General features: G+C 38.0%; 4 protein-coding genes and 1 non-coding gene across 5 annotated transcripts in view; 4 read left to right on the forward strand and 1 right to left on the reverse strand.

Annotated features, from left to right (window-relative positions):
* Window positions 1-7,841, reverse strand: part of mthfd1l (methylenetetrahydrofolate dehydrogenase (NADP+ dependent) 1 like) — a 35,071-nt gene extending 27,230 nt beyond the window's left edge. The window contains exons 1-14 of the mRNA XM_061051998.1: window positions 7,426-7,841; window positions 6,437-6,521; window positions 6,071-6,121; window positions 5,915-5,968; window positions 5,435-5,559; window positions 4,535-4,635; window positions 3,536-3,672; window positions 2,868-2,958; window positions 2,670-2,737; window positions 2,463-2,560; window positions 2,117-2,290; window positions 1,853-1,989; window positions 1,317-1,363; window positions 787-894 (exon numbers count right to left, since the gene is read on the reverse strand). Of these exons, the coding sequence (XP_060907981.1) occupies window positions 787-894; window positions 1,317-1,363; window positions 1,853-1,989; window positions 2,117-2,290; window positions 2,463-2,560; window positions 2,670-2,737; window positions 2,868-2,958; window positions 3,536-3,672; window positions 4,535-4,635; window positions 5,435-5,559; window positions 5,915-5,968; window positions 6,071-6,121; window positions 6,437-6,521; window positions 7,426-7,661 (1,512 nt within the window). The 5' untranslated portion in view covers window positions 7,662-7,841. The remainder of the gene's footprint in view (window positions 1-786; window positions 895-1,316; window positions 1,364-1,852; window positions 1,990-2,116; window positions 2,291-2,462; window positions 2,561-2,669; window positions 2,738-2,867; window positions 2,959-3,535; window positions 3,673-4,534; window positions 4,636-5,434; window positions 5,560-5,914; window positions 5,969-6,070; window positions 6,122-6,436; window positions 6,522-7,425) is intronic.
* Window positions 7,842-10,073: 2,232 nt separating this feature from the next.
* On the forward strand, window positions 10,074-13,284 carry stx11b.1 (syntaxin 11b, tandem duplicate 1). The gene is made up of 2 exons (XM_061052000.1): window positions 10,074-10,295; window positions 11,322-13,284. Exon 2 carries the CDS (start codon window positions 11,437-11,439, stop codon window positions 12,334-12,336), a length of 900 nt encoding a protein of 299 aa, XP_060907983.1. The 5' UTR covers window positions 10,074-10,295; window positions 11,322-11,436; the 3' UTR covers window positions 12,337-13,284.
* Window positions 13,285-13,410: 126 nt separating this feature from the next.
* Window positions 13,411-16,192, forward strand: LOC132984943 (syntaxin-11-like). Its single transcript, XM_061051999.1, has 2 exons — window positions 13,411-13,611; window positions 14,910-16,192. The coding sequence occupies exon 2, from the start codon at window positions 14,915-14,917 to the stop codon at window positions 15,815-15,817; it is 903 nt and encodes a 300-aa protein (XP_060907982.1). The 5' UTR covers window positions 13,411-13,611; window positions 14,910-14,914; the 3' UTR covers window positions 15,818-16,192.
* A 3,108-nt stretch (window positions 16,193-19,300) lies between these two features.
* On the forward strand, window positions 19,301-19,383 carry trnal-uaa (transfer RNA leucine (anticodon UAA)). Its single transcript has one exon. It is a non-coding gene; the product is annotated as a tRNA-Leu (tRNA).
* Window positions 19,384-22,867: 3,484 nt separating this feature from the next.
* The window catches only part of utrn (utrophin), a 178,830-nt gene continuing 177,049 nt past the window's right edge, over window positions 22,868-24,648 (forward strand). Inside the window, exon 1 of the mRNA XM_061052006.1 lies at window positions 22,868-23,256. The gene's annotated coding sequence lies outside the window, so the exon portion shown is untranslated. The remainder of the gene's footprint in view (window positions 23,257-24,648) is intronic.

Consider the following 24,648-nt stretch of genomic DNA (forward strand, 5'->3'; position numbering starts at 1 on the left):
GAGCTGCAAAGTGATGTATTGGTTGTGACTGTTTAATGTAGATAAGACATTAAATGCATGCTTTCACTGTACATGGATCAGTTTATGTTTATTGTCTCTGTTGAATGCTGAAAATTAAGTGATGTCACAAAATAACAATGCCTGTGGTGTATTAACTGAATCAAAGATTAGGCCTAGAAAACTAATAATGTGCAGTTGTATATTCAAATTCAAGAGTCATACCAGGATACTTTAAGTATGACTAAAATACTTATGAAGTTAAGCTTTATGTTTTTGTCAATATTTGTTCCACCTGAGCACAAATGATACACTTATGTCTTTGCTGATTTTGTCCTTTACATATGAAGGTAGTGTTTTTTTAACAATAAGCTCATCCTCCCTTCTTTTCACAGTCATACTTATTACAAATGTTTTCTGCGGAAAATGTAAACGAAGGCTGTTTAAGTGGCGAGCTGTCAATCACTTAATCTGACACCTAGTCCCGTCGGCAGTTTCAGGCATTAATAATAACTATATAGAAGTGGTCAATCGATCTATGCTGATGGTCTTGTTTGCTTTAGTAGGTCATAAAGAGATGACAGTCTGTTTCATAACAGGGCTTATTATTATCTACCAAGTCTCATAAATCAATTAGAATGAATCAAAATAGGAAACAGCTTTGAGTTTTATGCAATATCAGAAAACTCCCCATTATAACTATCATATGATCAAGTTAAAAAGAACAGTTACAAACATTTAAGTTGAATAATAACCGGTTATATCTGAGTGACGACACCACAAAATCACCTTGTCCGATTGGGTCGTTTCATGGAGCATCCTGGCATCGATGGCTGCTGCAACCAGGTTATTGGCTGCTGTGATGGCATGAATGTCACCAGTTAGATGGAGGTTGAACTGAAGGGCAAGATAAAGACAAACAGAAGAAGAGGTGAAGGGGTTAGACATACTGGATAAAGAACTGTAATGTGGTGTTACACATTGTAGGATTATTAGTAATGTAAAGGTGATAAACTGCTGTGAAGGGAGAAGAAGAAGAAGTAGAGTGAAAAGGTTGTAAAAAATGTTTTGACAGTAGAAAAGGAGTCTACCGTTTCCAAGGCCTTGTATCTGAATCTGTTAAACCAGTCCCCCTCCCTTTTCCCTCCCTGTCTTACAGTCCCTTAAGTCACAGGAAATGTTATGCCACAGCTCCAGGGGCTGTGTGTCTGTGCGTTTATGTGTTTTCTTGCAAACTAGTGCAGGTCTCAGTGTGTCTTTGGTCTTTGAAGCCTGTACTTGTCCTGCTATGGTGCACTGAGGGTGTCTGTGTGTCTTACCTCCTCCATGGGGATGACCTGGGCATACCCGCCTCCTGCAGCTCCCCCTAGGCACAGAAAAGAGGCAGCACAGTCAGAGGCAGACAAACACGACAGGGACACACAAAGGAAGAAAGCTGAGCACTGGACTCTGAGTGAACTGTTCCACCCCAGTAAAAAAAAAAAAAAGGGAATGAGACGCTAGCCTCATGCTGACAAAAATAACTTATCACACAGTGACTTGATACATTCCTTACTGCTGGTTTGGGGCGCCTGTCTTTGGCCTTGTACAAATGTATTCGAGGGGAGTAAAATGAAATTCAAAGTTGAATTCCAAAATGACATCCACCATGTGCAACATCCCGTAAGAATGTAACTGAAGCTGCTGTTTTAGTAAAGTTCTACTGAGAAAAGAGATTTAGAGATCTTCATAATAAGAGAACAACTGTGTTACATTACCATGTAGTCGAGATTTAATTGGAGAGCACAGCTAAATAAAAAAAAAATACAGGATATATCATGTACAAAACCTTAAGGACTTTAGTATTTTTGCCTACCTTTAACCCCAAAGGTTGGTCCCTGAGAAGGCTGTCGAAGACAGGCGAAGGAGTTCAGCTTAAGCTGGGCAGACAAAGCCTGGACCAGGCCGATGGTCACCGTGCTTTTACCTTCACCCAGTGGGGTGGGGGTTATACTAAACATACAGGACATTTTTTTTTTTTAAGTTATGCAGCTTACTTCTTTTAGGTCACAAATCCATGCACTACTGTTGATATATGATAATAACATAAGCAATCAATAAATCATTACATTTCACTCACCCAGCAACCAGTACATATTTCCCATCAGGCTGTGTGTTGAGGCGGTCTAAAAGCGAGAGTCGCACCTTAGCTTTGCTCCTGCCATAGGCCTCAAGCTCTTCAGGCAGAAGACCGATCTCCTCAGCCAGTTGGTTTACTGGCTTTGGAGTCTGAGCTCTAGAAATCTCTATGTCGCTGAAAAACACAGAAACAAGATAAAACCTTGAAATACATTAAGCATCAAACGTGTGAAAAATATTCCATACTGACTCATTCCCTGTTATTTAAGGATCTAGTCAGATGTAAGTACAACTAGGGGACAGGATACTGTGCCCAGATAGATTTGGTTACATTCCCACACAGATACCTTGGTACAGGGGTGAGGGGCTGCAGTTTGAGACTGCGCAGACTCCAGGGTCGATACTGTTGGTCCTGCAGCCACCGACTGCAACTATGCACCACATTCTAGTAGGCAAGAAGGAGAGATAGAGAAAACAAGGTAAGAATGTAAGTATAAAGACAAAATGCAGTTAGAAACAAGGATGAGAGCTGGGACAGAAACAAAGAGACAAACCTGTGTTCTGTAAGCTGCTGTAAGGTATCCTAAGCCAGACTTTGAAGGCATCTCAATGTCATTTTCATCTAAAAAGAAAAGTCAAGATATTGACTCAATTCTGAAGGCAAGTAGAGTTAAAATTACAATTATCAGAGGGTACACTCAGAACCCATAGCAAGTGATTGAGATGACTGTCAAAAATATATTTCAAATGACCTGTTACACAGCGGATGATGGCAGCTCCAGGTCTAACCCAGGTAGATGGGACATCCATATTCCCTGCCCCTAACAGGACAACTGCATCAGGCTGGATGGCATAGGGAGGAAGAAGGAATCAGACAAGAATAATTTAAAATTTTAGTAAAAAAGAGTAATGAAGCAAAATTACAAAATAAAAAATTGTGGTTGCCTAGTGTTTAGTTCTCTATCATAATACTAACTATTTCCATTGGCTCTATTACAACTGATCACATCTTGACATTATTTAATTGTGACGGTTTAGCTGAGTTTTGTTTTTGCATTATTTTTTTCAAAATGTTTAAAATGTCATCATTTTTTTTACTTCAATATGGTGCCTGCACTGCTGATGAGAAAATTGCTGCTGCGTACATAAAAGCAGACACTGACTCCTGGTGGTCATCACAGAAAAGTACACATACTGTACTACAGTATATTACTGATGCAACCAAATAATGGAATCAGAGCTGAAGATCTTGTAAAGCATAAGAAGACTTCTGTTATAATAAGCATTACTTGGATTGTAGTCAGTATTTACAATAAAAACAATCTTTGAAGTGTACAGGGGGTGAATAAAACTTGTAATTGAAAATAAAAAAATTGTTAAAATAGTTGTAAGAAAGAAGAGTAAAGAAACACTACCACACCTTTCTCTGTAAGCTCTTGGAGCTCCAGTGATTCTTCAAAGCTACCATCCCACTTCTCTCAATCAGACACTGCAGAGCCATGCTGAAGGGTCCTTCATCTCCAACCAGCAACACGGTCTTTCCATCTAAAGGAGCACCTGTTAAAAAGGTTATTTCAACTTTATTAAATCACCTTCTTAATTAAGGGCCTTATGTGCACGTGCAAACACATTTTGCCATTGCCCACATTTCCATTACAGAAAACAAAACATATTTACAGATAAAGTAATTGGCCATAAACCTTATCCCCCTCATACTACCCTTACTACTGCTATAACCTTTTAACAAAGTTGCATTCACTGACACTAATCATTGCACCATTTTATGTTAAGATTACTTTACTGTATAATAATTACCAATAACTATATCTAAAGAACTTGCATATTAAGTAGCCTAATAATTGTGTTGATCCAAAGACCTGGTCTGCAGGTATTTTATCAGGCCACCTCTGCAAGCATCACTTCTCTAAAAATATTTTTTAGCATCATTCTTTAGTAAGTAATTTTTCCAGTCTGGATTTTATATCCACACTGTACTCACTACAAAATATGACTTTATACTTTGTGTTCATTTGGGACACAGTAACAGAGTCAAAGGCTGTTAAACACAGCTGCCTCTAATGAATCCACGAGTAAGAGCTTGTGTGCCAAATGAAAACTGATTGTCATTGTTTTTTTAATAATGTACTTCATTATATCATATACACTGTTTATAGCTGTGAAAGTGACGAAAAAAGTCCCTTTGGTTTAATTTGTAAAAGTGTTTCAGTACTGCCACTGCTACATTTATCAATGAGTTACAGTACAGTCAGTCCTTTATCCAGCATAACTAACAATCCAACTTTCTTAATTATAAGAGTGGAGGAGTGTAAATTACTTCTTAAGTATAAGGTAGCTCCCTAAGTTAAAGTAAAGCAGCAGTTAAATATACTACCACTAATTTCCTCTACAAAGAACTCACTGTGTTTCTCCAGCAGATCCAGGACAGCGCTTGCTAAAGGGGGCACGTAGCCTTTGCTCAGGTCCCCTCGTACCAGACGGCCCATGTTCAAATCAGTTATCCTAGCACAAGACATAAACTTCATATGAATATGATATATCACAATTATTGACAAACATATTATACCAAAACAAAACTTTTTATTTTCTTGTTTTCATTATTGTACAAGGATCTATTATCAAACACTAGTTGCCAGTCAGATGCCAGTTCACTTCCTGAACACTACTGAGGTGCCCTTGAGAAAGGCACAGAACTCCCACCAGCTCAGGAGTCCTCGCTGTGGGCAGCCTCCCTCACACTGACGTCTCTCCATTAGTCCATATCCATAGGATCCTGTTTGTGCATGTGTGTGTATCTCAGCCTGTGTGTGAAGCATGTTCAACAAGAGTGTGTGAAATTGAATTTCCCCTCGTGGGATTAATAAAGTGTACCTTCTTCTTAAAAAAAAAAGTAAAGGAGTTGGCTGCAGTCTCTTTTATTTATATTGATTATGAAGAGTCCCTCGTTGATTTTGCCAGTGATTGACTTCTGTAGGCACACACTGTTCTTTATTCAGTCTTAATGCTGTGCATCCCTTTCTGATTTGGCCCAAATTTGCTACAGCATGTGAGTCCTTCCTCTTATCTCTGGTGGGAAAGGGAAAGCAAACAACTGAAAACCGGCTGACTACTCCTCAAATGTCTACAGGAAGCACATAAAACTACATGTAGAGTATTGTTTTAAGGGAATACAAATAAATGTAGATAGACAGCCTCTCTTAAACTAACAGTTTGTGCTATTTTGAAGATATTTGCTCTTCGCTGTGATGCCACTAAGGGAAAGCAGAAAACTCAGGCAACTTGTAAGTTTGCTAGTGCATACCCATCTACATCCTTGTCAGGTCTGAGTGCGTTCAGCACCCGGCTGGTGAGTGTAGCTGGCGGAAGGTGGAGGTAGATTCCATGCACCTTTGGGTCTTCATTCAGCTTCAACACCTCCTCGACAATCTACACACATACAAAAAGACAAAGAAGAAAGTACAAAACAAATGTGAAATGACCTCTCCATTAGTGCATGTCCATAGGATCCTGTTTGTGCATGTGTGTGTATTTCAGTCTATGTTTGTGTAGCATGTTTACTAGACAGAGTGTAAAAACGAATTTCCCCTCGCGGGATCAATAAAGTATAAATTCTTCTTCTTATTATTATTAACTTTATACGTCACCCAACCACCACCAACAGACAGGGGTGTGGTACATCATGCACCAACTTGCAAAACAATGACGGGGTAGGAAGGTTTTTTTTTTTCTAGATTAAAAGCACTGGAGGAAATATACCTATATTGTGATCAGTTTCACTTACTTCATCCTCACTGCACTCCTTTGCCAGACAAATCTGAGTGAGGTTTAAGCCAATCTGTGGATATACAGACAGGTTGAGAATGAGCACTTTGGAATGTTGAATGGATTTGTGACAAGAGACAAAAATGGGAATGTTTATACAAAGAAAGGTAAATACCCTGCTGGCCATTTTCTTATTGAACTCCAACAAGCTGTCATCTTCACCTGCCTTTAAGATAAAATTAGGACAATGAAAATCAAAAACACAGACCTGATAACAGAGGAACTTTCAAAAGGTTCAGGAAAAACAGTTAGCCCTTGGGTTAAAGGTAAAATAAGGTAAAGCATGTTTACACAGTCATTATCAAAACGCCAATCAACAAAGAAAGTGTCTTCACTAATTAACTACTTTTTGTGTAGGATAAAAATATTCCGAGGCAAGCTTTTACAAAAGCATACAAATACAAATGTAAATGTATATATTTATACGTTTTCCTGCTACAATACAACATTTGTACAGCATTTCTGCTTTTGCTTACAATACCTGTATAATGGCTAACAATGGTTGGATAGCCGGATTTCTTCTCTGCAGAGCCACCATTGCCTCCTTGGTGCTCTGAACCACTTCCCTATAAGAGAAACAGAAAAGCTATCTATATTCTATTCATATATTAAGGGCAACACAAGTAAAGTCAAACGCTAACGTTAGACTCAAAAGATTAGATTACAAAAAGTTACATGCAATAGTGTGTGTTTGTGTGTGTGTGGGTCAATTTCCCTGTGCAAATATTATTATTTTGGCTGTCACAAGCCTACACAGAACTGCCATTGTTTGCCATACTAAAACAAAAAACCCCACACCCCTAAACAGTCACAAAACACTTAGTATGACTACATTTTTACATTTGAAAACATTAAATTGCAAATGTGAGATGAAATGGCACCCATTGACCATCCTACCACGCACGTGAAAATGTGTGGGAGGGGCTTGTGTTCATGCGTAGTTAACACACTGACCTATATATGACAAAAACGTAAACATTAACTACAACAACGTCCCCTTTTTTTTTTTTTTTTTGGTTTTAAGTCACATTTTAACAGTTAAACTCTCTGTCACCTACAATACATATCACATACAAAAAACATCGCGTAAAAGGGGGGTAGGCCTACAAGCCTTTGTGAACTAAGAGGCAGTGATGCTGGCGATGTTACATTTTATGTAACATTAAAATTAAGTCATTCATTGTAGTCTGTTGTCGCACTATATTTCGGGAAGCAACTCAGCATCCTGGCAACAACAGAGAAAAGTTACATCAGCTAGACTCCAGAGCCCCTCTGATGATATCGGAGACACGTGGAAAACGGGCTGCGAAGACGTCAGCAAAGCGCCGGTTAAACAGGAAGTGACCGACTAACGTTACCAGCGAACGTAAAACACGACACTGTGTTGTTTTCTAGTCATTAATCACACTAAGACATTATCGAGCTTTAAATGTCCGCGTTGGCTCGAACATACAACATTTTCCCTCTTACCTCAAAGAACTGTCGATTTGAAGCCCACCATTCGCTTGTGACTGTTTCCCAAAGTTGACGGCTAGTTTCGGGTTGGTCCCGCCGCCGCTGGTCCCGCTAACCGGTCGGAGGCTCAACTTGCTGTTGGCAGGACCGACTGGTACGCATCTCCGCGACAAGCCGTGGACCCTGCTCCCCGAACGGGCTGGATGTATCCGGAGGCTGCCGCAAGCACTACGAATTATAGATAACTTCATGTTCGCTTTATGTTAATGTTGACGTGGTTGCTTATATGTTTATTCTTTATCGCCTCTATTGAGCTGAGCTCGGCTCCAAACCTCGAGGATGAACGAGAAGAAAGTTGAGGCGGTTACAGGGTACTGATGGAGAAACGACGTCTTCAAGGACAGTCGGAAATTTGAGCATTCGGAGTTCAGCACAGACGCAAACAAACTAAGAATACAGTATATTTAAAAAAAAATCCCACATGCATAAAGACAATTTGTATATAAAACAAGCAATTTGTCTTGTTCGCGTAGGAAAACGTGGATGTCACGCTTATAATTGTATCACCATCTGATAATATGAGGATTACAGCATATTGCTTATTAATAAGAGTATAAGAGTATCTGCGTCATACCACAGCGTCACTCAGACAAAAAAAAAACACCACAAAATATATCCAAAAATCTTGGGACACTTGCTTGCTTATAATTGATATTGTTAAAAATCCGAGGTACACGTGAAGGCAGCACTACCGAGGTGATAACAGGAGGCATGCCCGCCATAATCCAATAGTACCCAGCACGCGCCTTCACGTGTTACTTATCCACAGAAAGATGGGAGGAGCATTTAATGTTTTTATTTCATGTTATGAACGGCTTTTTAACTTAGCAAATGTTAAGGAAATACTAACACTATTAAGTTGCTGTGATGTATTTTTTATCAAAATGTAAACTTTCTAAAAGAGAGTTTTATTTAATGTCACCATATCATCATTGATAACTCACGTGAGTTGAGTTCTCTTGCCATCAGTAATACACAATGAATCAGTACGCAGCTTCTGCCAAATCCATAGGGGGTTAGCCTGCATCTGCACGAGAAATTAAATAAATAAAATAGGAACGTCAGTAATTGAAAAGTTTAAAAAGTTTTCAAATTCTACTTTATTGTATACTCATGGGCGTCACTAGGAATTCTGGGCCCCATGAAAAGATATCCCTTGCCCCAACATCCATAGCCCAAGGTGATCCTGCACAATTACTACACCTGTGTACACTTATGACTCATTAAGAGCTTTAAATAATAACATGTAAAATATCCAATAGGATACTATTCTAATTGTGATGCCAAATGTGGATATCCAAAATTGCATTTTGAAAAAAGATTTTTTATTTTGTATATCTGATGTAAAATTAACATTGTATATGCCCCAGTAGACATCTGTATTGGGGTTTTCCCCTTATAATTCTATAGCAGGAAGAATTATGTTGTGGATATATGCATAAATTTAAAGCTATACACATGAATGGCAAACTTTGTTTCTTGTAGGAAGGCAGAAGGTTTTTAAATCTGGAATTTTTATTTTGACTTGGAGGAATTTAATTACAGATAGCCTATAATAGCCTATAACCTGTAGCTTTAAATAATAAAATGCATACCCAGCTATGAAATGTTAAAAAGGTTCAGAAATCTTGAAATACAATTTCTGCTATAGTAAGAATGCTAAATTGAATAATCTAACAAGTCTGACTAGTGAGAATACAGTTTTTGGAATAGGAGAAATGCTGTTTGAGTATAGGCACATCTAAAATATAATCAGAATCAGAATCTGGTTTTGTTGGCAAGTACATTTAAACATACAAGGAATTTGACTTGGTGTATTGGCACTAAACAATTAACAAGGAAATAAAGCAGAACTAGCAACAATTTAAATAATACAGTATAAAAACGCTATTACAATATATAAAATATAATTTAAAAATGTAAAAAAAAATAAAAAAAACACAAAATGTACAAAAGGTGCAATGTAGGAGCTGTGCAGTGGACTATGAGAACAAATCTTACAGTATATGTAACCTACTCACAGAGTGTATGTAAAGAAAATAAATGTAAAGTCCAGTGGGCGTTAATGTGACGCATAAAGAACAGTTTCAGCATTTCAGCATCCTAATTTGATAGGATTATGTTTCCTTTACATTTTAAAGCCTCTTGCCATATGGCTCTGTCTCTCTGTCTGTGTTATTTTATTCTTTTATTTAAAAAAAAAAACCACAAACAAGTGCAAGCTATACTACTCATGGGAGTAATTGGGGCGTACCTTTAATATCAACAGTCTTTGGCCGTACATAACAATTCAGTGACGTCACTTCACCTCAGCACGGGCTTGTGATCTAAAAACGGCAGGTAGCGCTACAACCAAAAATTATACACAAGCGACTACAGTTCAGGGAACAAATCTGCTGGGCTTGTTACTCCAGTGGGATATAGCATGTTTTGCACCAATTAAATGAACAATTTTACATTTTTCTCCCTGGAACTTTCCCCTGTAAAATATAATTGAACTGACTATGTTTAGGGCTACACAGCAGCTGATCATGTCTTGTCATATCCAACTGACGCTCCTTGAGGCCAAAACCAACCGGACTTCATTCCTAAAGTCACATCATACAGTCGCACGTCGTGGCGCAATCTTTCACCCATCAAACAGCTGAATAGCCTATAGTTTCAGCTCCAAAGATAGCTGCATAACGCCTGTCTGGCCCTTTGTTTTCGCTCTCGATCCAGAGAAGTCGATCTCGGATAGGCTACTGGAGAATGGTGCAGTGGTGCCATGATCATCCTACATTAAAGGAAAAGGTTTGATGTATGTGGAATCTAAAGCAAACCAGGTAAGACTTTTTCTCTGTATCTTTCGAGAATGAAATGTGGAAACCTTAATGACAGTGTCGTAGGTTACATGAGACCTATGTGTTAAGTAGCTATTAGGGTACACAAAATGCTTTTTGTGTCCTATATAACCTACATAAAGTAACTGTATTTTAAACAATCAATATATACATGTGTGAATATTTCAACAACAAAAAACTCCCATTAAGATATATCTTCTACTGCCAGCAATATGAATCATAAATTAAACCCCATAAGACATATATATTGAAATATATATAGAACGTTTATCTTACAATCATTTTAGGGGGAAATAAAATATTTGAAAGAGAAGTTTTTCTGGATGATTCCTATAACATTGGTCTTTTTTCAGGAGTATTTAGGAAAATACAAGTAACAATATAGCCTATATAAAACCTTGAAAAACGAAATATTTATCTGAAGTGTGATAGTTTATCAACCAGATTTCCTCTTTACATTGAGTTGTTTGAAGCCTCTGTTGATCACACAGAAAGTCTGTTACTCTTTCCTGGAAATCAAAAAAGACAACTAGGCCTACATGAAGTAAAGTTTGGAAACTTTAGTCCAGAACGCTATACTTTGAAATGCATTTTAATGACATAACCACACTTCTAATTTCACATCAGAAATGTTCTTTAAAGTAAGACTGTTGTGATATTCCTGTATCTGGTGTACAACATCTGCTGACGCTCCAGTGAGTTTAATAGTCAAAATAAATGTCTTGCGAGAGGGAGAGACGCAAGACGCATCACAAGTTTAAAGAACACGTTTGGTGGGGAGTAACACCTTTGACTATTCTTTGGAGAACCTGTTATGCCAGTGCTGGGTGGGTAAGAGCTAAAGGAAGAAGGATCGGCTTTAACACATGCATGACAGCTTTAAATAGACCGGGTGTGTTTAAACTAGCAAATTACAGGTTTGTTTTCTGTTAAGGACTTGAATTTACTCTGTGTTGTTTCCCCTTTTTCTGCAGTTGATCTAAAGATTTTTTTTGTTTTCTCTTTCAGACAGGCCTTCTTCCCTGACTCATCTTTACCAATGTGGTTTAGACGTGGAAAGATTACTGGACAGAGAAAATCATTTTGACATCCAAGACCTTCACTTGAGTTCTCTGGCCCAACCATGAGGGACAGACTGAGCAACCTGCAGGAAATGTCCAACGGCCATGTGGAGCCGATGGAGTACGAGGAGTCCGTCGTCTCTGAAGCCTTCAGCAACGTGGAGCTCGAGGAGGAGCTGCCTCATGAGGCGGTCGTGTGGGACAGCAGCCCTGTTCTGGAGGAGGTCTTCTCTGAGTCACAAGAGATCCACAGAGAGATCCAGCTCATCCGCTTGGACGTCAAAAGGCTGCGTGAGCAGAACTCTCGAATAACCCAGGGTGTCACCACCATGAGCACCATCAAAAGGGACTCCAATGCTATCGGTGCTGACATAAAAGCTCGGGCAGAGGGGATTCTGTCAAGTCTGAAAGAAATGGATGGCACAGCCTGCGAGCTAGAGGAAGCTCACGGGTCAAGTTCTGCCATCACAAGAATATCCAGAACCCAGTATGCCGGCCTCAGCAATGGTTTCCGTGATGCCATGTTTGACTATAACGAGGCTGAGATGAGCCATCGGGAGAACTGTAAAGCCCAGATCCAGAGGCAGATGGAGATAGTCGGACGAGAGGTGACAGGAGAGGAGGTAGAAGAGATGATCGAGCAAGGTCAGTGGAACATCTTTAATGACAACGTCATGTCTGAGGGCAAAACAGCTCGATCGGCTCTGTCCCAGATCGAGAAACGTCACCAAGAGCTGTTGGACCTGGAGAACAGAATCAAAGGCATCCATGAGATTTTCCTGGATGTTGCGCTGCTGGTGGAGGAGCAGGGCCCCATGATTACCTCCATCCAAACCAATGTTCAGAAAACGGATGAAGGCATACAAGATGCCCTTGTCAAGCTTCGCAAGGCCAAACGTCATGACAGTAACAACCCTTTTAAAAAGATGTTTTGCGGCTGTTTCCCATGTTATAACAAGTAATGACTAAAGAACACAGATGTGGTGAGAGGGTTGGCAAAATATTCTAAGTTATTTCCAGACAAAGACAACTGGGAAATCAACAAGACATTAAAAATGTTCTGCTCTTCTTATTGTCAAATGTTTATTAACATGGCCTGTGGAGTTATTGCTCAAGATTTGTCAGGGAGTTACATAAAGTTTTGGGAGAAAGTTTTAAATGAACCTTTCTTAACGGGTTTTTGCTCAGGTAAAATATTTAAAATTTGTATTTAAAAAACATGAATGTCTGTGAAGTTTGTATAAGAGGTCTTAGACAGGTAATCTCAGATCAGAGATAATTTGTGACTACCCCGAGAAAAGTTGGAAAAGAAAAGAAATATTTCTCATTGTCTTAGCTTGCTGATTCATCACATGGGAGATACTTTTCTATAAACACCATGAAAAGACTGTCAGAGATGTTTTCATTAATTTGTAGAAAATAAATCATGAAAAAAAAAAAGTTTGTGCCAGGCATACTGGACTGTCTGTCGCACTTATTCTAGATGTGGGGAACACCCCTTTTAGTTAACTAGTGCTGGAATTTTGAATAATGATCCCCTTGATATACAGCTGAGAGTTCATGTTTTAGAAATTGTAAACTGAATTGTTCTTGATTGAGTTGTAAATATGTTCTGTTTTACTATACATTTAAATGCCAAACACTTTTAATTTCCCATCATTTTCTATGATCTACCATCTCTTATACAGTCAACAGTATCTGGGCAAGAAGAACATTTTATTGGTTTTGTGATGTACACTATGTTGCTCTTCACTGCTATTTTATGATTTGTGTTGTATGATAATACATTTAAGTTGTCTGCCTTTTGTTCGTGCTGTCCTGTATACAAACATGGAGAGTTGAATTAAGATAAGTGAGTCTGTTTTATTTTAAATGAATCAAAACAGAAAAATAAAGACCAATTGAGATTATGCATATTGTAGAGTTTGATGCATCACATTGACAGCAAGGTTTCTCCTTAATTGACAATGTCTCATGTTTCTTGAGCTGTAAAGACACTGAGCCAATCAAAAAAGTTTCTTTACTCAAGGAAGTGTTGTGCGTTGGAGTGGGAAGGTCCATGTCGGTCACCTGGAAAGGGGCGTTATTCTTGCACACATTGAACACACAGCACACAGAGAACTTCCTCATCAGTTCAAAAAAGATGTTTCTCTGGTGTCTTGAACTGACAAAATCAGGCTGTGACAAGTTGGAGGGATCTATTTCCTTTGTTTATTTGGGGATCCAGTAAAAAAAAGGTAAGACATTTGGACAACAGCATTTAGTTATATTTTATTAATTTCCTTGGGTGGAGCTGAGGCACCTGGAGACAAGTGGATAATTGAAGGTGTTCAATTAAAGCTACAATTGCTACAATTACCATCAAGAATATCACATGTTAAGTGTTAGTGACACATTGGGTCCGATTTAAAAATAGTTTCATGTAGTCTATTTTAACTCGGGTTAGGGTTTAGCTGAGTTAGCTGTCAGAGATTTAGGTGGGCAACATCTTGTCAAAAGCTACATGCAACATGTTTGACAAAATGAATGTACTGAGAGCTACTTTTTAAAAAGATGGTGAAACACTGTCTTCTGTGATAAACCCGCTCTGAAAAGAAATGTCTGTTTTTAGAAGAGATAGTCTTCCTTGTTCCTGGTTTTAAACATTCCTTGGAGCATTTGAGCCGAGACTGCTGTTGTTCAGCACAGAGAGAAAACCAGAGAAGTGACCAGTCATTATGTGTAGTTGTGTATCCACGACATATCAGCTTAAATTGGTTGTGTATAGTCCTGAATGAAATATGAACCTTTACATACAGTAACTATGGAAGCTACTATTGATTTCTACTTTTATAGGGAGCACTATGAAGGGGTCTTTGATGTAAGATTGCATCTACTGACTTTACAATATAGACTTGATGTTTCCACACTGAGCACAAATGATTGCATTCCCATTGCAACCATTTCTATAATGTTGTTCTGCTGTGTTACAAGTTTCCAAAGGGACTCTGACAAACAGTTATGATTTCAAAACTTCTGGATTATTGAAGAGGACACGGGGAGTAAAATTTGGGGTTTGGGTAAAATTTTTGGCTAACTCAGGTAGCCTATATTTGTTTGAATATCAGTTAATGTACATTGTCCATGTACAAGTGACTGAACCTACATTAATGTAGGCTAGCTAGTGGTTAAATACTAACATTAACTGTTTGGTAAGCTGTCAATATCTAATGACTTAGAAAATATCAAGCTTAAGATGTTAACAAGCTAACAATAATTTAGGTAAAACATTGGTTTAATGCTATCTTAGCTGCTTGATTAGCTGTCTGTTCCTAATAAGTTACCAAATATTTGTTTTTTTGTACCTTTAATATAGTAGGCTATAGTATATAACTCAAAGCAGAGAAATTAATTTTTCAGGTTCTCTAAACTTATTTGATTCGCAAACCTGGTAGGCAGCACTATGACATTATATACCTAACTTTGAATGTAACTTGAAAGGAAAATGCTGGTTGTTTGAATATGGTGAGTACCCACCATCTTGTTTTGCCCTCAGGCAGAATGCGGGACATGCTGGAAAGGCTGCAGACCCTTAGTGAAGAGCAGGAGGAGTTTGAGCCAGAATTTTTTGGACCCGAGTACGATGTGGACAAGATGACTCTGTCTCAAGAGGCAGTTGTGTTTGAGAACACCTCAACTATTGACAGAATCCTAGAGGAGGCCAGCTCAATACGCAAAGAGATCTCCTTTCTGCAATTAAAGGTAGAGCATCTACACACACAAAATGAACGTTTCGGCACCTCTGTTCGGAGGTTCACCCTCCTCAAAAAAGACTCTGACACCATTGCCAGAGGTATCCAGCAACGTGGGGAGGCCCTGTACTTCCGCCTTCAGGCCCTAGGCAAGGCGACCGCCCAGCTCGAGGAGAAAGATGGTCCGTATTCTGCTGTTAGTCGCATTGCCCGAGTTCAGTGTGACACACTGAACCGTGCTTTCCGTGCTGCTATGAATGACTACAATGAGGCAGAGGAGATGCAAAGGAGTACATGTCGAAGGAGGATCCAGAGGCAGGTCTCCATACTGGGGAGAGAAATCACTGATGAGCAGCTCGATGTGATGGTGGACAAAGGAGGGGAAGGATGGGCTGAGCTGTCCCAGAGTCTGCAGACACAAGGTGCACGCACGTCCCGCATGGCTTTGTGTGAGATCAAAGGGAGGCACAAGGAGCTGGTTGAGCTCGAGGTCAGGCTGAAGGAGGTCCATGAACTGTTCATGGACATGGCCATACTAGTGGAGGAGCAGGGGTCCATGATCAATAACATTGAGTCTCATGTGTGTGCCACCGAGGAACATACTAACAAAACTAATGTCGAAATAAAGAAGGCCCTACAGTACAGAAGGAAAAATCCTTTTCTGCGATGTTGCCCCTGTCTACCCTGTTGGAGACACAATCAAACTTTTTAGGCCATTATTTTTTGGGTCATTTTACAATTTGAAGGATGAAATTGAAATGAACAAAAATGAAAATAAACATGTACCTGTTTATAAAACATATGGACAGCTTTACAGAAATGTTAAAAAAACAGATTTTGTCCTATACACTACAGTACCTTTTAATTTTTTCAATCAATGTGTGAGGCTTAAAAATGATCATGGTTTTGGGTCACCAGCTGGCTTAAATGAAAGTCACAGTAAAATAGCTGATCTGGTTATTTTGATTAAAGTTATTCAAATTTTCGGTGTGAATGTATCTAATAAGTTTGCATTTGAAAAAGAAGGTGTTATTTTAATTTGACAATAAATGCTGTTGTAGTAGATTAAAAACATGTTTCCTTTGTAAAACACCAACATGGGTCATGGGGATAACAAGTGGTCTTGAGCAAGATAGAGTGATGGGTATCAATCAGGAGAGGTATTGTTGAGGTTCATTTAGATCAGTAGTTCTCAACTGGTGGGTCGTGGAGCTGTCAGTGGGTAGTGAACATGGGACTGGAACAAAAAAGTGTCAGAAAGTCTATAGTGCGCTCTTAAAACATGCTGGTTTTGTTCCTTCTCTTTTTTTTTTGATTCTCTTTTTATTGAATGTTTTTTTAAAAATTAAAACAGAAACAGGCAATGGGAAAAAAAATACAAGGAAAAACTCTGAACATAAATTATTCAGAGGCTATATGTTTCCAAGCCTGCCTGCAAGTTCCCACTCACCCCCCCCCCCCCCCACCCCATGCATGTTCCCAGTTACGTACATACATATATCCATGCAAACCTATACATACATACGTATCAATCAATAATAATTGATTAAGAATAATAATAATTATAATAAATAAAAAAAACAACAACAAAAATGAAGAATACAATTCATGCATCCATGTTATCCTAAGATATTGTCATGTTGTCAGAAATAGACTAGGGACTGACAAGCCCCTTATTGGTGCCATAGATAACAGGACCACGTGCAAAATATTCACAAATATTTAAAAGGGTTGGTCTGGTGTAAACCTCCTTGTGACATGATATGTTGTCAATGTTCCACATTTTAAAGAGCGATTGATTTACCTGTATACATTTTTAGTAAGAGAATACAGTATTTTATAAATTCCTGCCTGTTTATATGTCTCTAAATACTTACACATACACATATATATATATATACTTGCACTTACTCACATACATATACCCATCCTCACACATACATGAATACACATACTCAAAGTGCACATATACAGTATATACATACATACGCAAGTGCCGACCATATACATACATTATTATTATAATATTCCCCTTTTCTTTTTTCTTCTATTTTGCTTTTTCTTTCTTTCTATTTTATTTTTCCCATTTATGACTCAAGAACAGTTATTTAATCGCAGATCAGAGTCATTACCGAGTCATATCATAAAAGAGAGAAAAAAGAGGTTTTGTTCCTTCTCTTTATTCCATTACATGTTTCGTACCACCTGAGGTCCAAACTGCATTATTTTTCATACAATAAATCTGGTTAAGTAAAAAAAATCAAAAATTTGGGTCATGATGATGAAGGAGTTGTTGGTGGGTCCTTAAGCTAGACCAGTTTAGATGTGCCATTCAGAAGTACAGTATATCAAAGTCACAAATCATCACCAGTCAATAAGTCATAATGTTCTCACACTCAAGGACAAAAAGAGATCATCTTTTGGAGGACAGTCATGACGGAAGACCGAATCTAGACTGAACAAGATGTACAATTATTGAGACACCAAATTTGTATGCAGGCGTTACAAGTCAAATATGACACCAAAGCTATGACTAAAAAATGTCGGAAAGAGAGAAGACAGCATGATTCTTATTTTAATTGAATTGAATTAGTTTTACCTTTTCTAACAATTTCTTTAGTTTTAAATAAAGAGATTTAGCCATAAGCTGTTTATGAGGTGTCCTGTTCAGTTGTGTGGCCCTATAGCCAACTCATGCTGACAATTAGTTTGTTGAGTTTTGAGTCCAGTATGTCAACTAGGTCATATAGAAAAGTTTATTTTGCTGAAATATGATAAACCAATTATCCTAAGAAACTGTATCATTGACAAATTTTACCTGCTTAGGACTTTGGCACAAAAATGGTCTGAATTATTACTCATTCATAGTTGTTTGTGTGGCCTTTTGTTGTGAGGTGTGTCACCTTTAGAAATATTTAAACTTAAGGCACAGTGTCAGCTCAAACAATTAAGGCATGTAAACCACATTTTGAAACAGGCGTGCTCAAGACATGGGCCTCCCTCAACATCAGTTCACAACTTCAGCTACAATAGCATTTGTTTACATTCTGGTTTATGTTTTGTTCGTTGTTTGCAAAATAATATTAGTCCTTTGTCAGTTTACGAATCTCTTGTTTATTGCCGGTAACATGTAGTTAGCATACATTTTCTACCTCGGCTATCCACTTAACCCCGTCTCCTAACTTTTATGATTAACCACTATCACCACCTTGTGGTCAACTGTAATAGCACCTGATCATCACAGTTTAGTGGTGTATTTTGTTTCCATATTCCCAAACAGTGTTGCAAATGATCCTTTGAAAACAAACGTAGTGCTTCACACAGCAAACTTAGACTCTTGGGTCAGTTTCTAAGTGGGTATTTAAACTTTTCATTCAAGATTATAAACAGATTAAATTACTAGAAAGAAAGAAAACCCTTGGAAATGGTCATTCTGCTCATTATGCATAAATGCTACAATGAATCACTGTTAAATTTAAACATGTGAACAAATAAAAATAACTGGAAGAAGAGGAAACTACTGTCGTATGTCAGTGTCACCCTCAGACCAGCAAAGGAAGGACCAGGACAGCCTTCACTCAGTCCGAGTCCCTCTCCCAAATTGGCAACTTCTGCGTGGACTTTTTAGGCTTAATAACCTCAGAGGACCTCCAGTTTTGTTTTATTTGCTCCGTGCGTCATAAGAGGTGACCCCAAAATTGTTAAATTCTCGCAGTATTTCGTATCATTTCAGTGTAACTATGCTGTGCAGAGCAACAAGCCCGCTTTTGCGCTTGAACATGCTAACAATATTAGCTGCTGTGTCTTGTTAGTTAGGGGTTAGAAAGCAAAGTTTGCAGCGCTAACAATACGAGTAGAAGGATTTCTCACGGGACATCAAGTCAAATGTTTACTTTCCCGTGTTGCATTGTGTGGTGCACAATAAAGAAGTGGCGGCGGTAGATGTTTTAAACTGCATTACCTTGCCACATGCACGACATTAGCATGTTCGCTGCAGTCTGTAGCTCTGCAAGTCAGCTGCTCTTTACTACCACAGCTTCCACAGTGCTGCACGTAGGACGTGGATTATACGGTAATGCAACAAAATGTGTGATTTATTGTCTCGAAAGTTATGCATATACCGAATCAATAAAATATATTGTGAAATGTGATGGTAAATTCATCCACTGGTAATATGGCGGAACAAGGTATATTCACCAGGATGGCCGAGTGGTTAAGGCGTTGGACTTAAGATCCAATGGACATATGTCCGCGTGGGTTCGAACCCCACTCCTGGTAAATCTTTTAGCAGCGTCACAATTTACATCAGGACTTCTTCTTAAACAGACATGAGTCGTCGTCGGTAAAGAAGAGCTCCAAATGGCTCTAACATAGCAAATCATGATATCTAATACTGCGAAATAAGCACATGCATGAATTTGCTGGAAGCAAGCCTTTGAGGACAGTCTTAAATGTAAAGCACTTTTGTAAAACATTGGATACTTCCTAAAAATAGGCTACACTGACTTTCACCATTAGTATCGTTTTCCCCACTTAATTATCTGGTAAAGTCTAGCCTGAATGTATGTAGCAATGACGATGAATGCCTTGTTATATCAATGCTCTAACGCTGAAGATGAAATTCAGAGCGTCAAATATTATCAAAGTCAACTTTATTGTCAATTCCAAAATATGCCAGACATACATACAAAATATGCCAGACATACAACCAAATATGCCAGACATACATACAAAATATGCCAGACATACATACAAAATATGCCAGACATACATACAAAATATGCCAGACATACAGCCAAATATGCCAGACATACAGTGGAATCGAAATTGCGTTTGTCCCACGGTGCAATACAACCAAAATAAGGTAAAATAAGATAAGGTAAAATAGATAAAATAAAATAAGGTAAAATAGATAAAATAAAATAAGGTAAAAATAAGATAAGGTAAAATAGATAAAATAAAATAAGGTAAAAATAAGATAAGGTAAAATAGATAAAATAAAATAAGGTAAAATAGATAAAATAAAATAAGGTAAAATAGATAAAATAAGGTAAAAATAAGATATGGTAAAATAGATAAAATAAGGTAAAAATAAGATAAATAATATTTACAGTAATAAATTCTAAATTGTGCAAAAGGTACAAAATGGTAAATAAAATAAAATTAAATGTAAAGAAAAAGTAAGTAAGTAATAGTAGTAATAGTAAGTAAGTAATAGTAAGTTAGTAATAGTCTAGTAATAGTAATAGTCTAATAACAAAGATATTTTTACAGTACAAGCCTTCCTCCTGCTGGCCCATATAGATAAGATAAGATAAGATATACTTTATTCATCCCAGCAGGGAAATTTAGGTGTTCCAGCAGCCAGCATACATACAAACACACAACACAACACATATATACATACATATCCCACCCATACAAAAAAACATGAGCCCACAATACAGTTTGATATATGATAGTCAAAGTATCGATACATTTGGCCTACCTATAATAAAAACTCCAGTCATTAATTTGGACTAACTAAACTAAAATGGTTTAATATCCGTCGTTTTACGCTGTTATTGTTAAGTGAAGCCCTAGGGTTAAATGTAAATCTTTTACAAATATTTACACAATTTGGACACAAGAGGGCGCTCTAAGACATTCTTCCGGTCTCCTGGCTTAAGTCCAACACAAGCCCGCTGAGAGCCTGAACACTTTCGCCCCTATAATTTATCTGCAAGGGCGATGTCTTGGATTCATGTTTACCCATTTATCAGCCTCTGCAACAGGAAAACTTTCACAAAAATAGCTGCAACTCCTTAAAAGTAGTCTTGAAAATCACTATGAATGAAAACAAATTGCAGTTACTGAATGTAAAAGAAATGTGTTACAGCCTCTTTTTGAAAGTGTAGAAACATGTCAGTGAGCAGACATTTTCTCACCCCGTCTTTATCCACAAACAAACACATTTGCTGTCACTTGAAAGCTGGCTAGGTGGCCTAAGAGCACTAATATGTGAAATTGAGCCTCTTCTCTGCGCTACATCCACAAAAGAGCCCTGACAACTGAGAAGAAGGAGGGAGAAAGATGAGGGCTTACAATGATGATCAGCATATCTGCATCCCCAACGCTTCAGAGGCTTTTTCTAATGGGCCTTTATCTATTATTCAGTCCCTCAAGTACTGGAAAAGTTGTTGCTAATCTGGCTAACATATTTTCATGTTGTACTTATCAGAGCATGAGCACTTTTTTTGTTAGTATTTGCATTTAATGAATGAAAGATTATTTTTGAAAACAATATATTATTATGTATTATTTTTTATGTTGTAAATAATAATTAATTCTTAAAATACAAATAAAGAGAGTTGATTTATTTGTTGTCATATTGTGTAATATGATAATTTGTGTTACAGCATTACTGTTATAAGTAAGAAAACAAAGAAGATCTAGAACAACTAATACATATTTGTACAGTCTATGTAAATACCTAAGTTATTTACATAGTTATTGTGGTTCCCCCAAATCTGTCATTTTATTGGATAGGGGCCCCAACCAAATAAAGTTGAAGGTTCTAATGCAGCCAAATATACTAGACCTGAATCATACACCTTTGAGGTAGGCTACTTATGCTTCAGTTATTGTATTTCTTATGTACCTTGTACACCTTGGCTTGCACTGATGAATAAAAAGTTTCATTGTAAAAGATTAAACTACTTTATTAACTGTGTATAAATTGACCTGACCTGCCAGAGCATGTAAATATACATGATAATTGATCATAATTAACAGTTCTATTTAAGATAATAAAAAACTGTTATATTCTGGCTATGTCTATTTATATCTATATATATATATCTATATATATATATATATGGCTTTTTATTAGTCTACTGAATAAAATAATGTGTGTTGTCCTATATTACATTACAGAGCAAAATTCTTAGATCACATGGCTTTGTATAAGTAGTCTCCTTCGTGCCTTTTAGTGGAAATTGTTATACCTTTGGCCCAGTAAACATTCCAGTTGTTATTCCACACTATTCTTGTAAAGCTCTGTTTTCCAGTGGGAATCACTGGTTTTGCTGGTGTTACGTCACGTGACGCCCACCGCGCCATGTTTCCATCTCAGTGTCAGGAAAACTTTTATAGCCAGAGGGGGAAAAAAAACTCAAGACCCGTGTCAAGTCACCAAGGGTAAACACTGTGTTTCCGGTAAGAACCACCAAAATAAAAGCTTGAAAAGTAATTTACGGTAAGGCTCTTCTAATAATGACACAAAGGAAGAGTAGTGGGCATCGGCAACAAATGTCAACATCTCTTGAGATGATTTCTATTCAAGTCATGCAGTACAAGTCAAATAAAGGTCAATTTTGGTTAGCCGGGCAACTGATTTTTAAGTTGTAAAGCGATTATGAACTTATAAGAACTTATATTTCTTTTTTTTGGTTGTTTCCTGTCAAAGCGTCTTTGAGTATTTAGAAAAGCGCTATATAAATCTAATTTATTATTATTATTATTATTATTGTTATTATTATTATTATTATTATAAGGGCGATTAATTCCCCCCGCCTATGTAACGCCGAAGGTAAAGTCAAAGAAAGGTAGAGCAATTTCAAGCAGTGACTTTGCAGTTGTTGCCTCAGTTTTGAGCGTATTTTCAAACTTTTACTTTGAAGGACGCAGACTAGTTTGAGTATTTCCTGATTTCACTTCAGCTAACTGCGTCCAGCCTGACGTTTGGCGTTAGCAGCCAGGGAGAAGGAGTGAAGTAAGCAACAGGAACAAAGTTGTGGGACCTGAGTTCACGGCACTCCGGTGTTTCACCCGTGAAATGTAATAACCATCTCTCCGGTTCCGTGAGAGACAACCGGCCGTGTGCTTGAAGGACTACGGTAGTTAGTTCTTTGTCCTGTGTTGCAAAAAAGGCGTTTTTTTTCAGGCTTTTTTTTTAGTAGCACATTTGGGAGACTGGATGCGCTGGAGGACGAGTCTCTTCAGTTTGTTAAGAAGAGTGGTTTGTACCTCGAAGAAAATGCCGTAAACTAACTGGATTTACTTTGTTTGACTTTTAAATACACTTTCCTTGTGTTTGAATACCCACACGCTGCACGTTTTGGGACTTGTTTTGAGGGAGCACGTCCCCCTGATACCACGGTGACAGCAGAGGTAAGTGTGTGTTTAAAAAACCCTGCGACCTGTAATGTTAACCTGCGTTGTATCAGCGGAATACAACTTTTTTTCATTTTGAAGTTCAAAGTCAGACAGCAGGGTGATGTAACCTTTTAAAAAAGTGGTTTAAATTGTGAAAGAAGCCTTCAAACTTCTGCTGTAGCCTACTTTGTTAACCAGCCCACAGCTGGCTCTAGGTGTGCATTAACCAGACTTTCCTGCTTGATGAACAGTCAGCAAGCTTTAAATACCTCAGTCATAGCCAAGAGATAAAACATTAACTACACCGAGGCTACACTAGATTTAAAGTCTAAAAGTGTGTGCTTTAAAAAAAAAAGCTTGTCATTTAATTGACTAGCCCTTATTGAATGTGCTTGAACTCCAGTTGTGCAAATGACAGCCACACAGATGTCTTGTCTTCTTTCAGTTGTTTGTGCCTGCTTGTCAAGACTACTCCTCTTAACACAGAGAGGAACCGAAATTGTAAAGAGATCAGTAGAACAGATTTGGGGGCTGTCTTTTTCTTTTAGCTCGAGTTTACAGATGTTATTTTTGGATCTTGCATCATTCCTCTTGAAGGAACTGTGAACTCACCATGCACTGTTGCTGATAAAACAGCACGTAAAAGCCCTTTCATGGTAAAAGCAGGCTATTTCTGGTGAGTGAGCATGCTCCAGAAGGTAATGAAAGGACACCATGAATTAAAACAGACCATATTCACAAAAGCGTTATCCCTACACTTAACAGTCCGAAGCTGCAAAAAAGACTCCTGAAAAGCCGCAGAGCCAGGTGAACTCAGGTCAAGCTTTCAACAGGAGATTCTGAGAGATTGTGTTTGTATTTTTCAAGCTACAAGTTGAGAACACATCACAGCGACATTTCCAAATATTACCACATAATGACACATGAAACCACATCTGTGATATAAGGACGTTATTGCTCGTATCCTCAAGAGGAAACTCTTATCTCTCATGAAATCCCATTCCAGAGAAGATGCTCTTTTTTTATGGTTATGTTTGCTCCTGAAAACTTTGACTTAATTCACCAAATGACCTTACCTGACCCCACCGCATGCCGTGCTCTGCTATCCTACAAAATGCCAACGAACACCTCTCAAATCATTGGCAGCGTCTTCATTGAATCTTCTGGGGAGCTGGGACCAAAAAGAAACGTGAAGATATTAATATTTAACTTCCTTGCACTTCCAGTGGAAGTACTTAATAAACAAAGCATAAGGTGAACATGAGATAAAGCATTGACTAGGACAAAAAGTACTGTCTAATTTTTCTGATTACCTACAGCATCAGTTACTATCACAGGAGTCATTTAACACATAAATCAGTGTCCTGATTGTCAGCCTAAAGCCAATGTGTTAACAAGTTTGTTTCC

This window comes from Labrus mixtus, chromosome 12 (assembly GCF_963584025.1).
Source record: "Labrus mixtus chromosome 12, fLabMix1.1, whole genome shotgun sequence".
In the NCBI taxonomy this organism is placed as follows: domain Eukaryota; kingdom Metazoa; phylum Chordata; class Actinopteri; order Labriformes; family Labridae; genus Labrus; species Labrus mixtus.

Excerpts from the sequence above, each read along its gene's own strand:
- stx11b.1 (XM_061052000.1), top strand. The coding sequence starts at position 11,437 with ATGAGGGACAGACTGAGCAACCTGCAGGAAATGTCCAACGGCCATGTG.
- LOC132984943 (XM_061051999.1), top strand. The coding sequence starts at position 14,915 with ATGCGGGACATGCTGGAAAGGCTGCAGACCCTTAGTGAAGAGCAGGAG.